The following is a 20,313-nucleotide window of genomic DNA, read 5'->3' on the forward strand; positions in this document are numbered from 1 at the left end:
TGAAGACTTATGGATCCCAGGAAGCCCCCTTTCAGTCGACCCATGAAAGGGTTGGCATAGGTAGGAGCCATCCTGTTTCCCATGTTCATACCCCTGATTTATTTGTATGTCTGCCCCTCAAAGGTGAAGTAGTTGTTGGTAAGTATAAAGTTGATTAAGATGAGTAGAAGGGATGTCATAGGTTTGGAATCAGGCGAGTGCTGACAGAGGAAATGTTCAGCAGCAGACAGACCATGTACATGGGGGATGTTGGTATAGATGGAGGTGACATGGTGACATGCAAGATGTGTGGTGGGAGTGGGACAGGCAAGGATTTCAGACAATCTAGGAAATGGTTAGTATCTTTGGTGTATGAAGGGAGGATAATAATGGAGTCATCAGCTTGTAGGGAACATAGAACCTGGAGTTCTGCAAAGGACAGGTTAGGATCATGTTGTAAGGACATGAGGAATGTGAAGAATTCTTGGAAGGATTGTAAGGGAAGATTTTTGGGTAGTGGTGGTGGATCAAGTTGGGGTCATGGCCTGAACTGTTCAACCTATGGTTCAATATCAGGTTTGCTGTTGGAAAGATTTGGGATTGGGTTGGAAAGTGAGATTTCCTGTGGATATTACTTGTGAAGAGAAGTTGGTCCTTCACCAAAGCAGCACGATGTAATATAGGTTTAGTACTGAAAGTGAGGCCCTTAGATAATCAGATAACTCAGGAGGAAGACTACTTTAGATGAGAGGTTAAGGACACTGTACTAAAGTGAATGGTTCTTGGGATTATGGGTTATTTTCAGTCTGGGAGGCAGTGGTGAAGCCTGTAGAATGTTAAGGAGGTTGGCCAAGTTTGGGTTTGTTGGAGAAGAGTGGTAGTTGATGATGTGGTTGCTTAGGGAGCTGCAGATGGACAGGAAGTGACGTAACACTGTTCAGGTAGTCTAGGAGAAAGTGAGATAGCTTTTTGAGGTGAAGTCTAGCATGTTGTTGCGTTTGCGCTATAAAATTGAGAGCTACCTGAAAAGTGACACATGTCATATACCAGCTACTATGTAAACACTGTTTCGACTTCTACATCAGCATGACTGTCTCCAAATTATCAATTAGAATGAAGAGGCATAGGCAGAGGGTGTTACTGACAACTCAGAATGTCCTGTTGCAGAGCATGCTCTACAACATGGAATTTGTGACCTGCTTCACTGCACATGCCATTTGGATTCTTCCCCTACACACCAGTTTCTCAGAATTCTGCAGGTGGGAACTAGCACCACAGCATTTAGTGGCTTCTTGACACCCACCTGGCCTTAATTTATGTTAATTTCTTCCCTCTCATGATTTCTTCACTGTAACTACTATTTTCTTCATGCTGTTTTAGTTTTATACATCTTTCATGATCTTTCCCATCTATTTTTCACTGCCTCCCACCCACCCTTTCGTCTTCCCATACTTCCCACTGCTGTTATCTACAATGCACTTAGTTTTTCACTCTTATTAACTCATTCACAATGTTTTATTAGTAATCTCTGTCTTGCATATTACTGTTTCTTCCACCTTTAAGTACTCAGGTTTTTAAATCTTGTCCAATGCAGTCCCCAATATTCAGTCTTTTCTCCTTATCCCGTGCAGTAAGTCTCCCCTGACCTACAGTTCTGGGTGACTTTCCAGAAATCTAACCCCTTTTCCTAGACCTCACCAGTCCTTTTCGTTCACCCTCCTTCCTTTCCTGTCATACCTTCTGCCTGAAGATGGAATCACGGGCTTCAAAAGCTTGCCAATTACAACAGTCTTTTATGTGTGTGTTTTGCTGCTGCTTGGTGAGTAGGTTTTTATCTATCCAATTAAATAATTTTATCAATAATTGATCACTAGTTTATAGGTCCCATTAACCAATATACTTAAGACTGAAGATTAATTAAGAATGAAGGAATGCTAGAATACTGCTTCAAATAAGCAACTTAAGAAGAAAGGAAAATGTTAATGCAATACAGGTTTAGATTAGTGTGTTACAGAACATAATTACAATGATCCCAAATCCATAATCTTAACAGTTTACAGAAAACATAAGAAAAATATCTACTATACAAGTAATAATCTATACACATATGAGACATGGAATTCAAATTTTCAGATCTGTTGTACATTCTGTCCCAAGACAAATGATACAAAGTCAAAACTACAACTCTAAACTATAGAAATAAGTGCAGAGGCAATGTAAAGTACTAGAATTACAAACTGCAAGTTTACATCTATAAAGTCGCACCTTCAAAATCATCAAAAGACAAGAAAAAATTCAGAGCCTAAATGTATGATGAGTGAGCTGACTCGAAAAACTCACGACGGGTACTGACCAGAAGAATACACACAATCACAGATAAAAGTACAGCACAAAATGAATCAGCCACATAAACCAAAGTATGTAAGAATATGTTGACTCATGAAAAGAGAAAATAATGAAAAAATATTAGGGCCTATGCTTATGAGGTGGGGACTGACCCGTGAATCCAAACTACACTGGGTACAGCACCAGCATAAATGATGCGACACAACAAAATGAATAAAGTTCATAATCATATATCAATAAATTCTATCATATGTACAGGATAATTAGAGGAAGCATCTGGCCTCAGTCAATAGTTGCACACTCTCCTTGAGTATACATACATAGTCGTGATGACTAGGGGTAACCAATACAGAGTTAAGCATGAGTTTTCACATAACTCAAATTTCAATGAGATGAGTAATGCAATACTTGGGATAATGTGTGTAATCATAGTCATGAACAGTTTGGAATAATGACACAATCAAGTAGAAGAGGACCTAAATCAGTGTGTGAAATCAGGAATGCATTAATATTGTTAAACAGTCTACACACAATTTATGATCACAAACATAATAATAATGAGCGTATGACATTGGTATGCCGGGAGACAGCTCGCGGGGCGGTTGGGCCACTGCTCCACAAGTTCTTTAATGCCACTATGGTGACTTGCGAGTGAATTAGGATGAAACGATGATGAAAGACACACAACTCCCAGTTATCTCAAGTCAGAAAAAATCCCTGACCCTGCCGGGTATCAAACCTGAGACCCCATGCATGGGATGTGAGAATGCTACCGCAAGACCACAAGCTGCAGACTTCACAGATGCAAATATCTACCACACTATTTGCTAATTGTTCATACAAACTAACCTACATACATAAAAACCTAGAAAGTACGTTTAAATTGGTTAAAAAAATACTGAGTGTTGAGTTAAGAAAATTCACTGACATGAATGACTACTAAACTAACAGTGCCTAATTGTATCAGATTCTGATAATTGTTTACAACAGGGTACATAGAACATACTCCTGAACTTCTTAAGTTTTAAATTTTCTGTTCTGAACATAATAACTCATCAGTCATAGAACAATAACCTTCCACAGTATTGTACCCAATGTGTTGTAATGGGAAGTTAACTCTCAAATTGAAAAGACATACATGTATGTAGTATAACACTGTCCATAGCAGTGACTTCTTTTCCAAACAAATAGTTCCTTGAAATTTATATAAATATTAATTTGCATATAAGATAATTTCTTGGCTAACAGTTTACAAATTTCATTCACAATACTGGCAGTTATTTATTTATTTATTCATCCATAAACAAGTATATTTTTATGGATGTTGTCATTATACATACATATGTACATTACTTTGTCTCATAAGATAATGAAATACAAGCTATATATAATAAATTCATAATATACATTTGTATATTACACACACAATTTATCATTGAATTACATAATGCAGAAGAACCTGCTTCAATCAAAAGAAATAGATCACAAGACTCCTCTAATGCTTATCAGATTCTTGAAAAAATTACCCAGCACCGAGAATTTCTTGAAAGTCAACTAGACCAACAAGGGTGAGGCCATACAGGAGTGTGAGAGTGGATCCACCCACATCTTTCAGTTTCTTCCTGAGGTTTCTCATCACATGCTCCAATGGATAGGCAACTACCTATTTACTTTCACACTGAGTCCTGCAAATTGTTTTATGTACAAAGTATGCTGTTGAATACCTCCCTCACATCACATTGAACTGTTTTACCTATCTATATTAAAAAAAATATAAGTATGGTAGGTTTATGTCAGGATGGATTAAAAAGAGATCACACATCTGGTACATTAATAAAAAGAACTAAATGCAATGGCAAACTGAACTAGTAAGGCAGTATACTCATATATACTAAATATATCTTAAAGTAACATTCACTTGACAGTAATCAGATTAAAAGAAGTTATGTACACAAGCAGGACAAGTTGGACTGCACTGATGCAGCATCCGACAAATGACTACAAAATGAAGTACAGACCGTAGACCTCTTTGTACTGGCATAAGAATTCTGTATTTAACATACAAATGCATTTGCTTTGCACATATGAAATTTCAGAATACTATACCTAATATTTACAGTACACAGGAATAGACTTCACTCAGTTCACCACAACACCCATGACTTTACCAAAGAGAGTTCCTGACAATTAAATTAAAACATTTTCTGCAGAGCACACAAGGATAATAATAATAATATTTAACACTAATAACATTCCAAAATCAGAAATCTATCACTAGATATTTAATGACATTGTCACATTTCAAAATAGTTAAAGGATCTACCCATTTAGTCACATGGCATATATGTATCAAAATCTAAAGCACAAATCTATTACATAACTGAGTTATTTACTTGCACGGACCTGTAAATGTAGTGTGGTATAGACTTAAACTCTGTCAACAGACAAGACAGAACTTTAGAAATCATGTCTTCTTACATACAACATTACTAACTAAGGAGAAAGAAAAAAGAATTATATATCTATGGATGATGTCTATAAGATTTCTGTGCAATGATATCACATAATCCAAACAAATTCTTAGATTTAGAATGCACATGTTTGTAAGCATTAGGATGCAGATTTTCAAGAATTTCGAATTGTGCTATATAAATATTGAAGAATTTCTTTATCTCAGATGTCAGCACTTTAGTTTTCTCTTTGGCCTTCACCAACACAAGATCTCCTACCTCAAACTTAGAAAATTTCTCTTGATCATCATGTCATTGCTTTCTCCTATCCCCTTGCTTATTCAGCATCTTCCTGACACACTCTTCTCTCTCTTGTAGTGACAGAATTTTATATGGTGGGAACTCAAAATTCTCAGAAATGAAGTTAGCTGGTGTGCGATTAAACATGATTTCAAATGGTGAAAAACCTGTTGAACAATGTTGTAAGCTGTTCATAACATCCTCAAAATCACTGACATAGTCTATCCAACTGGCATTATTCTTATTACAATATATTATAAATGGGCTTCCAATTTCGCTCCTATATCTTTCTGGAGGATTACTGAATGGATGGTACACAGAAGTTAGAATATGCCTCATTTTTGCATGATCAAGAAAGTCTTTCCAAGCTTGTGACGTAAACGTAGAACCATTGTCAGATAAAATTGTTTTAGGAATACCCAGCTGATGAAAATATGTGTTTTTAAACTTAGAGATGATTTGCTTACTGGTAGTTTTCTTAAGAGGAAACAGCTTTATGAACTCCAAAAATACTTCAACCACCACAAAAACATAACAAAATCCATTCTTAGCCTTAGCAGACATCCATAGACTTGAGGTCTACATTACTATAAGTATGGTGTGGTTACTTACCTTCAATCTTTTACGTCTGTCACAGCAAACATTCTTCTTCTTGCCTCTCCTATCTAAGTTATAAAAATAGATGTTTTCCTAAATCTTCTGTGTACATTTGTTTGATCCACAATGAGCAAAACTCTCATGTGTATAAGTAATTAAAGTATCAATAGACTGTACTGGCCACCATACCTTTGTGTACTTTACAATATTGTTCAGTCTATTCTCCTCTTTTCTTACCCACATGCTCTTAACCAATTTCCAATTTTGATCGTGATTTTGATACCTGCGGATATCTTTGCAAATTTTCAAGATCTCTTTATCCTCTTTCACAACACTCAAGTACATAATTTTAAACTCTGTCTCCTCTGCCAGCTGGAGTGGCCAAGTGGTTCTAGGTGCTTCAGTCTGGAACCACGCGACCGCTAAGGTTACAGGTTCGAAACCTGCCTCAGGCATGAACGTGTGTGATGTCCTTAGGTTAGCTAGGTTTAAGTAGTTCTAAGTTCTAGGGTACTGATGACCTCAGATGTTAAATCCTGTAGTGCTTAGAACCATTTTTACCTTTTTTTTCTCATCTTCTCCAAAGTCGTTAGATCAGTCACCACCTAAGGGCAGCCTACACAAAGGATCAGCAACTACATTGTGTATGCCCTAAATGTATCTGATTTCATTATTGAACTGCAGTAAAAACAAGATCCAACAAGTAATTCTGTTATGGTATAGCTTTCACTCCTGGAGAAAACAATGCTTTGTGATCAGTATAGATGATGACTTTGTGAACTAGTAAATAATTTTTAAACTTGTTGAACACCCAATGTACAGCCAAAGTTCTTTCTCAGTTACAGTATATGTCTTTTCATGCATATGCAATACTCTACTAGCAAATGCAAGTGATGTATGTTCAACCTTCAACTTCAATCTCCTGAAAAGTGAGCACCCAAACCAACATCACTGCTGTCTGTCATAATAGAAAAGGGAAGAGACAAATCCAGTCTGAACAATATCTGAGTTTGACACAACCATCCTCTGATCTCATCAAAAGCATCCTGACATTCCTGATTCCAATCCCAAACAGTACTCTTCTTCAAAAGTACACACAGGCATAAAGCATTCAAAGCTTGGTTGCTACAAAATTGTCTATGGAATCCAGTTAACCCAAAAAATGATGTAAGCTGCTTTTTGTTGCAAGGAGCAGGAAAATTAGTAATAGCATCAAGTTTCACTTTATCTGGTTGAATTCCTTTCTCATATATAACATGTCCTAAAAATTTTACTTCTTCTACGCCATATTTACACTTACCTATTCTCAGAGTCATACCTCCTGATTCCAATTTTGAAAACACATCTCATAACAGATCCAAATGTTGTTCCCACGTCTTTTCAGGGACTGAAATGTCATCAACATAAACAATTCATTTTGAACTCACTTCATGTCCCAAGTGTTCTTATGAATTCAACTGCACATACATTTAGCCCAAATGGCAACACAGAGTTCTGAAAACATTTACCTCCATACAAAAATGTTGTATACTTTTTAGAATTAATTTTAAGTGGGATCTGGTGAAATTCAGAGGTCAAGTCCAAACTAATCATGAATTTTACATAATGAAATTTGTGTAACAGGTCGTCCATGTTCTCAGGATGGTCATTCTGTGTTACCACAACCAAAAGATTATTGTAAGCACTCCTATTTCTCTGAATGTCTCCACACCTTTCCTTTTTGAAAACTGTTTATTATATGGCTTGAGAAAGAAACACTGATCATCTCTAAGAATAAGCATGCACTGATAGCCTTTTACTTTCACTGGTCTTTCACTGAATACATTTCTAAGCTCCAATAACAAATTCCTAAGTTGTTCCTTTTGTTGGTCATTAACAGTTTCAGCTTCTGTCACTTTAGAACCTACTAATCTTTCAAAATGCTGATCCTCAGTCTTATCAAAATTTATATCATCATAAAACATTTGGTACTCACCTTGGTTCACAATGTTTGGCAAATAGTTACAACTTTTCCCACAGCTTAAAATACAGAAATTAGTTTTCACACAAGTATTACTTTTAGGTTCCAAAATAAACCATTCTTTAGCACTCCATTCAAAATAAGCTTCAACTTTCACTATCCAGTCCATATCAAGAATTATATTTTCTTCCAGACTAGGGATCACTAAGCATCAATGTTAAAACTTTTTGTCTTCTATACTAAAAGTTAGAACTACCTGATATTTTATCAATTTGCTTTGCTTATCTGTAGCTCCTCTCATCTTGCAACCTGTGTCAATCAAATAGTTGCCTCCCCACTGAACAATCTTAATTTTAATGTAAGGACACCCAAAATATGAATCATCCTCCCTGTTTTTGGACACTTCATGAAAAAGATCACTTTCAATTTCATCAAAGGCTCCATCCACATTGTCTTCACAAAGTTTTGTCAACTTTACAGGTATCATATCATTACTTTGAATACTTATGTAGTCAGGTAAAGATTGAACACAATGAATAGATTCCATGGCACAACGAATATCACTTGTTACAGAAGGAACACAAAACACATTAATGTCAAAATTACACTTCCTGCTTGGATCGTCCTTCACTTCATTCCACAAATTGGGATACAAATTCTGACTAAACACGGATAAATTATTTCAGAATGCACCTTTATCTAAGTTATCATCAATCTGGTTCGAAACAAACTTCAAAAAGTTTTCACCGTTATTCTCAAGGCTCACAGATACATCACCTTCACTGTTTGAAACATTACTTTGTATGACATTACTGAAAAACTATTTTGATTGTACTGGTATTCCATGACCCTCACTTACAATCTCACATACCTCACTTACCTTACCTGTATTGTCAATGTCATGTACAAATAACGCTGAAACTTCATTATTCTTAAAGCCCACAGATACTTGATATTGATCATCATCATACTCCTCCAAAATTACTTCATCAACAACATCACTGACAATACAAGTCTCATCTCCATCAAAGTCACTTAGCTCACCTACATTCATTTGCAATAAGCCACCAGCCTCAGACTTACCAATCTCAGTTATTTCACAGCCCTCATTCACATCTACATCAAAAATACCACCTAGTTCAGATGTACTACAGTTATCACCTGATTTACACACATCAACAACACTGTTTTGTGCCTAAGAGAAGAAATAATTGGTACACACTACAGCAAAATTCTCATCACTCTCACATTCTGGTTTGTGATTAGCACCTATATCACTATAATTAAACACAGTATCCCAAAACTTTTGATCAAAACGTAAATGAGAAACCTGATGTTCCTTCTGTCCAATTTCAGATACATGTGCCATATCATTAACTCTGTTGTTACTCTCTACTTGTAACTGTAACTTAGGGACCCTGTGCTTGTTATGTTTCCTCACCCCAAAACTGTGGTCTTTCATTTAGGTGAACTGCTTTTTCAGAGAAGTAAAGTCTTTGATTGTTTCTTCTATTAAATTGACCATGATTATTCCCATTATTCCTATCCTGCTATTGTTCAGAATTTCTCTCCCTATTTTCACTTTGATTCTGATGGAAGTTACCGTTATCTCTGTTCCTTTTATTACTCCCCATGTGATTTCTATCTTTATTATTATTGTGGTGCATACTGCTTTCTACTGCCCTATCCAGCCTGTCAGCAGATTGTAAGAACTGTTCGGGACACTTGTCAGGTGTGTGTTCCAAACTCTACTGCAGTCTTTCTGATAACCTCCATTTACAGAAAATTAGGGTAGTGTTTTGTGTGTCTTGTATTCATTTGTGCTTGGATTCAAATTTGGACAAATATCTATTTTGATTTACAACATGGAAACATGGAAATGTGTGTGACAAATTGTCTTAAAATCATGTTTATATTTACAGCCAACGAAAAAAATCCTCAGAAAGAAAGCAGAGTTAATGCATGGATAGGAGCTTCAATGACTGCTATCAATGGAAAAAAAGATGAGAGTGTGGTGGTAAGTATTGTTTATATTTCTACAGCAGTAAACACGTATTTCATTTCAGAAGTCACATACACTTCATTTTAACTGACTAAAGCCTTAAAAAAATAAAATACTCAATAAGTATTGCAATTACTAACAAATACTCAAATTATCCTTGGATGACCATAGATGCTTAATAGAAGTGAAGAGAAGGCTTGTGTTGGCAAAACAGACATTTATAACTAGGGAAAATATTTTAATCAGTAAATAGAGATCTCATAAAGTCATTTGCAAAATCACTTGTATGGAGTACATTGCTCTATCGTGGTATAAGTTGGACTCTGGGTAAACAGAAAAAGAACTAACCTGAAATTATTGAAATGTGGATAAGGTGGAAAATGACAAGAATGAACTGGATGGAAAAAAGAAACTAACTTCTAAATGTTGGTAACCTTTGTTGGGTGCTGCTTCATCATGAGATTCATCTGTAAAAAAAGAGGAGATTAAGACAAATAAAACAAAACTAAATGTTATTACAGCAGCAGTATCTGTAACAACAATATTAACATTGAAAAATTGTATCAGATTGCAGCTTACCTGAGCATAAATTTTCTTTATCCATTGATGTACTTCTCCCTGACATCCAGAATCACTGAATTTTTCCTCTTCAGCTTTCAAAATTTCTTGACCACTCAACAAACATGACATACTTGTACCATAATTCCAGCAAACCGTAAAATATAATGAGCGTAGGCATGAAACTCACAACAGGGGTACACATTGTCCCAATCACTTGCAACAACTGCTTTTATGTTTCCTACTGTCCCTTTAAACATAATTGTATAAATTGACAATAGAAGGTATCACTTGTCATCAGAGAGGTAGTGAGACATTTTTATATTGCTTTCATATATGTTTTCCATTGTTCCTTTAAACATAATTCTATAAATTGACAACAGAAGGTATCACTTGTCAACAAGGAGGTAGTGAGACATTTTTATATTGCTTTCATATGAAGTGAGTCCAGTTTTCTAGCAAAGCATGGCTCATTTGTTAAGAAAATTGCAGCCTGAGTAATACTCGGGTGTGGTCTTTTGAACACAGCATCGTGGCTCAAGTTGGACTCAGGTTTCGGTGCCAAAGTGTTGAAGGAAGTGGAAAAAGAACACTAAAATTTATTAGACTTGTTATCAGATACAACACTTTTATCATAAACATTCTTGAAGGGAAAGTGTTGGGAAATAAAGGAAGAGGTAGCCTAGAGTGAAGTATTTGGAAAATATAGGGAAATGAGAATAGGATGTAACAACTACACGGAACTCAAACAAACAGCCAATGACTGAAGAGAATGGTTGCATTGAAAATGCATTAGCCATTGTTGTTGTTGTTGTTGTCTTCAGTCCTGAGACTGGTTTGATGCAGCTCTCCATGCTACTCTATCCTGTGCAAGCTGCTTAATCTCCCAGTACCTACTGCAACCTACATCCTTCTGAATCTGCTTAGTGTACTCATCTCTCGGTCTCCCTCTACGATTTTTACCCTCCACACTGCCCTCCAATGCTAAATTTGTGATCCCTTGATGCCTCAAAACATGTCCTACCAACCGATCCCTTCTTCTAGTCAAGTTGTGCCACAAACTTCTCTTCTCCCCAATCCTATTCAATACCTCCTCATTAGTTACGTGATCTATCCACCTTATCTTCAGTATTCTTCTGTAGCACCACATTTCGAAAGCTTCTATTCTCTTCTTGTCCAAACTAGTTATTGTCCATGTTTCACTTCCATACATGGCTACACTCCAAACAAATACTTTCAGAAACGACTTCCTGATACATAAATCTATATTCGATGTTAACAAATTTCTCTTCTTCAGAAACGCTTTCCTTGCCATTGCCAGTCTACATTTTATATCCTCTCTACTTCGACCATCATCAGTTATTTTACTTCCTAAATAGCAAAACTCCTTTACTACTTTAAGTGTCTCATTTCCTAATCTAATTCCCTCAGCATCACCCGATTTAATTTGACTACATTCCAATATCCTCGTTTTGCTTTTGTTAATGTTCATCTTATATCCTCCTTTCAAGACACTATCCATTCCGTTCAACTGCTCTTCCAAGTCCTTTGCCGTCTCTGACAGAATTACAATGTCATCGGCGAACCTCAAAGTTTTTACTTCGTCTCCATGAATTTTAATACCTACTCCAAATTTTTCTTTTATTTCCTTTACTGCTTGCTCAATATACAGATTGAATAACATCGGGGAGAGGCTACAACCCTGTCTCACTCCTTTCCCAACCACTGCTTCCCTTTCATGCCCCTCGACTCTTATTACTGCCATCTGGTATCTGTACAAATTGTAAATAGCCTTTCGCTCCCTGTATTTTACCCCTGCCACCTTTAGAATTTGAAAAAGAGTATTCCAGTCAACATTGTCAAAAGCTTTCTCTAAGTCTACAAATGCTAGAAATGTAGGTTTGCCTTTTCTTAATCTTTCTTCTAAGATAAGTCGTAAGGTCAGTATTACCTCACGTGTTCCAACATTTCGACGGAATCCAAACTGATCCTCACCGAGGTCTGCATCTACCAGTTTTTCCATTCGTCTGTAAAGAATTCGCGTTAGTATTTTGCAGCCGTGGCTTATTAAACTGATAGTTCGGTAATTTTCACATCTGTCAGCACCTGCTTTCTTTGGGATTGGAATTATTATATTCTTCTTGAAGTCTGAGGGTATTTCGCCTGTCTCATACATCTTGCTCACCAGCTGGTAGAGTTTTGTCATGACTGGCTCTCCCAAGGCCGTCAGTAGTTCTAATGGAATGTTGTCTACTCCGGGGGCCTTGTTTCGACTCAGGTCTTTCAGTGCTCTGTCAAACTCTTCACGCAGTATCGTATCTCCCATTTCGTCTTCATCTACATCCTCTTCTATTTCCATAATATTGTCCTCAAGTACATCGCCCTTGTATAAGCCTTCTATATACTCCTTCCACCTTTCTGCCTTCCCTTCTTTGCTTAGAACTGGGCTGCCATATGAGCTCTTGATATTCATACACATGGTTCTCTTCTCTCCAAAGGTCTCTTTAATTTTCCTGTAGGCAGTATCTATCTTACCCCTAGTGAGATAAGCTTCTACATCCTTACATTTGTCCTCTAGCCATCCCTGTTTAGCCATTTTGCACTTCCTATCGATCTCATTTTTGAGACGTTTGTATTCCTTTTTGCCTGCTTCATTTACTGCATTTTTATATTTTCTCCTTTCATCAATTAAATTCAATATTTCTTCTGTTGCCCAAGGATTTCTAGCAGCCCTCGTCTTTGTACCTACTTTATCCTCTGCTGCCTTCACTACTACATCCCTCAGAGCTACCTATTCTTCTTCTACTGTATTTCTTTCCCCTATTCCTGTCAATTGTTCCCTTATGCTCTCTCTGAAACTCTGTACAACCTCTGGTTCTTTCAGTTTATCCAGGTCCCATCTCCTTAATTTCTCACATTTTTGCAGTTTCTTCAGTTTTAATCTACAGGTCATAACCAATAGATTGTGGTCAGAGTCCACATCTGCCCCTGGAAATGTCTTACAACTTAAAACCTGGTTCCTAAATCTCTGTCTTACCATTATATAATCTGATACCTTTTAGTATCTCCAGGGTTCTTCCACGTATACAACCTTCTTTCATGATTCTTAAACAAAGTGTTAGCTATGATTAAGTTGTGCTCTGTGCAAAATTCTACTAGGCGGCTTCCTCTTTCATTTCTTAGCCCCAATCCATATTCACCTAATATGTTTCCTTCTCTCCCTTTTCCTACACTCGAATTCCAGTCACCCATTACTATTAAATTTTCGTCTCCCTTCACTATCTGAATAATTTCTTTTATTTCATCGTACATTTCTTCAATTTCTTCATCATCTGCAGAGCTAGTTGGCATATAAACTTGTACTACTGTAGTAGGTGTGGGCTTCGTATCTATCTTGGTCACAATAATGCGTTCACTATGCTGTTTGTAGTAGCTTACCCGCATTCATATTTTCCTATTCATTATTAAACCTACTCCTGCATTACCCCTATTTGATTTTGTGTTTATAACCCTGTAGTCACCTGACCAGAAGTCTTGTTCCTCCTGCCACCGAATCTCACTAATTCCCACTATATCTAACTTTAACCTATCCATTTCCCTTTTTAAATTTTCTAACCTACCTGCCCGATTAAGGGATCTGACATTCCACGCTCCGATCCGTAGAATGCGAGTTTTCTTTCTCCTGATAACGACATCCTCCTGAGTAGTCCCCGCCTGGAGATCCAAATGGGGGACTATTTTACCTCCGGAATATTTTACCCAAGAGGATGCCATCATCATTTAATCATACAGTAAAGCTGCATGTCCTCGGGAAAAATTACGGCTGTAGTTTCCCCTTGCTTTCAGCCGTTCGCAGTACCAGCACAGCAAGGCCGTTTTGGTTAATGTTGCAAGGCCAGATCAGTCAATCATCCAGACTGTTGCCCCTGCAACTACTGAAAAGGCTGCTGCCCCTCTTCAGGAACCACACGTTTGTCTGACCTCTCAACAGATACCCCTCCGTTGTGGTTGCACCTACGGTACGGCCATCTGTATCGCTGAGGCACGCAAGCCTCCCCACCAACGGCGAGGTCCATGGTTCATGGGGGGAGGCATTAGCCATTAGGATACATATAAATGCATCAGATTTAAAAATCAAGTAACAGTCAACAGTGTACAGGCAAGTACAATGGCATATGTGAGAATTTTTTAAATCAGTGAAGATCTAAATTCTTTCTCCAGCAACTAAAAGAAGGAAAGGTAAAAGTTAATAACAGAAGTCATGCTATAGTTTCCACATACACTCCTGGAAATTGAAATAAGAACACCGTGAATTCATTGTCCCAGGAAGGGGAGACTTTATTGAAACATTCCTGGGGTCAGATACCTCACATGATCACACTGACAGAACCACAGGCACATAGACACAGGCAACAGAGCATGCACAATGTCGGCACTAGTACAGTGTATATCCACCTTTCGCAGCAATGCAGGCTGCTATTCTCCCATGGAGACGATCGTAGAGATGCTGGATGTAGTCCTGTGGAATGGCTTGCCATGCTATTTCCACCTGTCTCCTCAGTTGGACCAGCGTTCGTGCTGGACGTGCAGACCGCGTGAGACAACGCTTCATCCAGTCCCAAACATGCTCAATGCGGGACAGATCCGGAGATCTTGCTGGCCAGGGTAGTTGACTTACTCCTTCTAGAGCACGTTGGGTGGCACGGGATACATGCGTACGTGCATTGTCCTGTTGGAACAGCAAATTCTCTTGCTGGTCTAGGAATGGTAGAACGATGGGTTCGATGACAGTTTGGATGTACCGTGCACTATTCAGTGTCCCCTCAACGATCACCAGAGGTGTACGGCCAATGTAGGAGATCGCTCCCCACACCATGATGCCGGGTGTTGGCCCTGTGTGCCTCGGTCGTATGCAGTCCTGATTGTGGCGCTCACCTGCACGGCGCCAAACAAGCATACGACCATCATTGGCACCAAGGCAGAAGCGACTCTTATCGCTGAAGACGACACGTCTCCATTCGTCCCTCCATTCACGCCTGTCGGGACACCACTGGAGGTGGGCTGCACGATGTTGGGGCATGAGCGGAAAACGGCCTAACGGTGTGCGGGACCGTAACCCAGCTTCATGGAGATGGTTGCTAATGGTCCTCGCCGATACCCCAGGAGCAACAGTGTCCCTAATTTGCTGGGAAGTGGCGGTGTGGTCCCCTACGGCACTGCGTAGGATCCTACGGGCTTGGCGTGCATCCATGCTTCGCTGCGGTCCGGTCCCAGGTCAACGGGCATGTGCACCTTCCGCCGACCACTGGTGACAACATCAATGTACTGTGGAGACCTCACGCCCCACGTGTTGAGCAATTCAGCGGTACGTCCACCCGGCCTCCCGCATGCCCACTAGACGCCCTCGCTCAAAGTCCGTCAACTGCACATACGGTTCACGTCCACGTTGTCACGGCATGCTACCAGTGTTAAAGACTGCGATGGAGCTCCATATGCCACGGCAAACTGGCTGACACTGATGGCGGCGGTGCACAAATGCTGCACAGCTAGCGCCATTCGACGGCCTACAACGCGGTTCCTGGTGTGTCCGCTGTGCCGTGCGTGTGATCATTGCTTGTACAGCCCTCTCGCAGTGTCCGGAGCAAGTATGGTGGGTCTGACACACTGGTGTCAATGTGTTCTTTTTTCCATTTCCAGGAGTGTATTTCATACTGATTTTGACAGTATATACCTCATTACTGATGTACTTCAACTATTGATTTTAAGAAAGCAACTGGGCAGAGGTCTGATTTGTTGAAGAACAACTTAAGTGAATTCCATTTGTTAGGTAATCATTATGGTCATATATGTGTGACAACTACGTCATAAATGGCAAACAAGATTACAGTAGTGACTGCAGTCTTAACTCTTGCCTACCTACTGATCCTCTACCAGTACCTACAGAAAAACCACTGTATTTGAAAAAATAGCAGTCAGAAGTTTGTGACTGCACAATATCCTGTTTCAATTATGTATATTGATAAATGGTGAAGTGTAAGAAACAATACAAAAAACGTAATATTTCAGTACTAATAACAATGTATCACCTGCTTGTTTTGCCTTGGTCAATATGAAGCTAATTTGTTGTCCACATTCATGCAGTAGGAGCAATATATCTTGGCTGACATGAGTCCTACACATACGTGTAAATGAAGGGAAAACATCTTGCAAGTAATGAATATTAACATCTCATAGAAACTGTATAAGATTTACATTAATACAACAATTAAGTGTATTGCAATAGACACAAAATTTCTGAATACAACACATAAGGTAGCTGAAACCTGAAAGTCATAGAGAGACTGATTAAGAAAGGAAGTGTAAATGAAAACAATATCATCAAATTTATTAGTTGCATTGCTCAGATAGTACTACAGTACCCAAAAATTCTGTGATGGAGGAGTTCTGTTATCTGATGCTTGTAGAGGAACCTCATAAATATTTTTTTTAAAATGATCCTGGAAAGGATGTTTTTAAATTTGGTATATAAAGTAAATTTTGTAATTAATAATAAATTTATAAAATAACACCTTATTATATTGCAATGTATATAACAAGTAACTGAAGAACTAATTTAATATGTTACAGTAAGTAATTTATGAAAGCTTCCAGTAATAATTTTGGTTTACAGGTCTGTGGCCACCGACGGAGGGACATAAGTTATCCAAAAAGCAATATAATGACAGGTTCATGCTATATTATCCCCATTGGCAATAGAGAGACACAGGAACAATGTAAACTTGTTCCATTAAATGGTGAGTGCAACGTCTTTTGATCATAAAATTACTATAAGGGACAAACACATAAATAAATGCGTGTGATGTAATAATGAAATCAAGACTCCTATTTGGATAAGACCGATCAGTTGGTATTTTAGATGTAATGATTCAGTTTTTGAAGATTTCCATTAATCATTACATGCTGTCTCAGTTATGGTGTTATCAGAAAGCTATCACTATTATCAGAACAGAACTTAAGTATTCAATGTATTGCCTTTAATAAGTGTATTTGCAAAGAACTCATAAAGCCGATTTTGAGGTGTCAAAGTGATACTATTGTTTAGTGCTTTCTGCAAAGCACCATTGGGAACTGATGATATCTGGATTCGGACTGCATTTATAGATTTACTTCATCCATTCAAGAATGTTGTATGGAAAGCTAGATCTTATTTATGCTCCTTCAAGGAACTTTAAACATTTCCACCTGCTGTACTCTGGATGACTTCTAGTTCAGAACCTTGTATAGATATATAGCAAATGTTCAGTTGCTGTTGAGGTACAGAAGTTACTATTGTATGTCTAAGGAAAGTCAAATAAAGGCATACAGGACTACATAAATGAACAATTCAAGCAATTATTTTACATGAAACAGAGATTCCACACTGACTTCAATATGTTTTGTGTCTCTTGCTGCCATCACTTAACAGTATTTACCCAGACATCTTTTGATGTGAACTTTACAGCTGCTGCAAAAGAGTACAAGCAGAAAAGGGAGACATAAGCTAGAAATCACTTTGGTTTCTGAGTACTCGGGAAACTGTGCTACATTGAAATGATGGCCACTGCAGAAACTAGACATAATTATAACATTACTTTTAACTTGTATGAATTGTTTCAAACTGTACACAAAGATTGATAAATGGATATAATGAAAACAAAACTTCTTATACAGTAACCTGTATCTGTTGCTGAGATATGATGGTTTAAATTGGAGCTAAATGTAGCACTTAAAATTCATTCTTAGGTGACTTGTATGCCTGGAAATGGTTTAAAATGAATTTCATAAATTAAAAATGTATTCTTACAAGAAAACTGAAAACTCACTTTGAAAAAATCTGGCTTCATTTGGATTTACTTGCAAAAAACATGTTTCTGTGAGTTTTTTTAAAATTTAATCACCTTTGTGTTCCAGACTTGTGTGCATTGGTCAAAACTACTAAGAATGTAGATAAATACATGTAATTACTGGTCATCTCAATGTTTTGAAATTTTTATCTGTTGCCATGATATATGCAACATTATTTAAAAAGCAATAAGTAAACCTAAACCAGACTGTCATCACACGAGTCAACAAAAATTTACATTGGTTGCCAAATTATGGTAGTGTAATGTGAAAATTATGGAAGAGTAAAAGTACCAGAATCAAAAATGCTTTGATCATAGTGCAGAACTACTGAATACATCCTGGGCAGAGGTAGGGATGAAACAGAAGCAAATTAGATTTTTGCTTCATCTAGCAGCTTTGAAGACATTAAAATCAAGAACTCTAGACATATTCATCCTTTCATATGAGTTGACTTATCTTCCCCAGTACAGCGAGCTTTCTTAGCTGCAAGGAGAGGTTATACCTGCTTCATACAGTTTACACACTAAAATTCTCGAGCGTGTGTCCAAAACCCAAAAGATTCATCAGCCATAGAAAAAATATTTGGTAGGAAGAGGTTCACAAGTTGGGCAACTCAGTAATGTGTTGGTCCATCATTGGCACTTATGCAAGCAGTTATTTGGCTTGGAATTGACTGGTGAAGTTGTTAGATGCTCTTCAGAGAGACATGGTTGCAAATTCTGCCCAACTGGTGTGCTGGATTGTCAAAATCCTGAGATGGTTGGAGCCCCCTGCCATAATACTCCAGATGTTCTCAGTTGTGGAGAGGTCTTGTGAATTTGCTGTCCTAGGAAGGGTTTGGCAAGCATGAAGACAAGCAGTAGGAAATCTCAATATGTGCGGGCACGCTTTATCTCACTGGAATGGAAGCCCGGTATGGCTTGCCACGAAGGCAACAAAATGGGATATAGAACATCATCAATGTACTGCTGTGCTGTAAGGGTGGTATAGATCGCAACCAAAGGGATTCTCCACCATGAAAGAAATGCAATGCCAAACCATCACTCCTGGTTGCCAGGCCATATGGTGGTATCCCGGTATTGTCTATGGCGTTTCCAGATGTACCTTTGCTGGTAATCAAAGCTCATTTCAAAACCTTACTCACCAATGAAGAAAATTCTGCTTCAATAATGAGATTCCATTTCAAAGACATGTCTGAAGAAGCCCTGAACAGAGATGGGATACCAGTCTGACTATTGCCCCACCACACAGCCCAGCAACAAGCAGTGACAGCCTGGGGTGCCATTTCTTTTCATGTCAGGACCCCTTTGATTGTCATCAGTGACACACATACAGAATAGCGATACACTGATGATATTCTATCACCTGTTTTGTTGCCCTTCATAGCATTACAGCTTGGGCTTACATTTCAGCAAAATACTGCCTGCTAGCACACAGTGAGAGTTTCTGCTGCTTGTCTTCATGCTTACCAAACTCTACCTTGGGCAGCAAGGTCACTGAATATCTTGAGGATGTCTGAGCATTATTGTCACATCCCTCCAACCATCTCAGCGTTTTGATGATCTAACTCACACCAGTTGTTCAGAATTTGACATGATATCCCTCAGGATGACATCCAACAACTCCTTGAATCAATGCCAAGCTGAACAACTGTTGGTGTAAGGGCCAGAGTTGGACCAGTGTATTATTGACTTGTTTGATTTGTGAAGCTCTTTCTCTTGAAGAAATAATGCAATTATTCTAAAATTGTAATCATATGTTTGTGTATACCTGTAAATCATATTTAATGATTTCTATCTCATTTGGATAATTCTTTCATGAGGTTGGCTTTTTTTGTCTTAGAATGTAGTATCACATGGCTGAAGAGTGTAAATATAATAGTTAAGATTTTTTTTTTTGGGGGGGGGGGGGGCGGTAAAATTTCTGTGATGGAATTGTTCCTGAGGGGGGGGGGGGGGGACACTAATTGATTTTTGGTTGGGAGAAATGATTTTTTTTCCCTGAGTGGATCATTTAACCCTGCCCCTCCCCTCCCCCAAACTCACTACCTGTTATATTTATGATTAAGTGTGTAAGAACAAACAGAAACAAGTCAATGTGCTTCTAGAGAATGGGGTGCATCTACTATAGGAAGTATCTGAAAGTGAGGTGCAGCTATTATACAGGGTGAGTCACTAACTATTGCCACCTAGAATAACTTCGAAAGTATGATAGGACCTGAAAAGTTTGTGGGAGAA

General features: G+C 38.2%; 1 protein-coding gene across 1 annotated transcript in view; it reads left to right on the forward strand.

The window, feature by feature from the left end:
• The window catches only part of LOC126268030 (integrin alpha-4-like), a 568,589-nt gene that overhangs the window by 86,658 nt on the left and 461,618 nt on the right, over window positions 1–20,313 (forward strand). The window contains exons 3-4 of the mRNA XM_049973452.1: window positions 9,555–9,649; window positions 16,863–16,986. Of these exons, the coding sequence (XP_049829409.1) occupies window positions 9,555–9,649; window positions 16,863–16,986 (219 nt within the window). The remainder of the gene's footprint in view (window positions 1–9,554; window positions 9,650–16,862; window positions 16,987–20,313) is intronic.

Source organism: Schistocerca gregaria, chromosome 4, assembly GCF_023897955.1.
Source record: "Schistocerca gregaria isolate iqSchGreg1 chromosome 4, iqSchGreg1.2, whole genome shotgun sequence".
Taxonomy (NCBI): domain Eukaryota; kingdom Metazoa; phylum Arthropoda; class Insecta; order Orthoptera; family Acrididae; genus Schistocerca; species Schistocerca gregaria.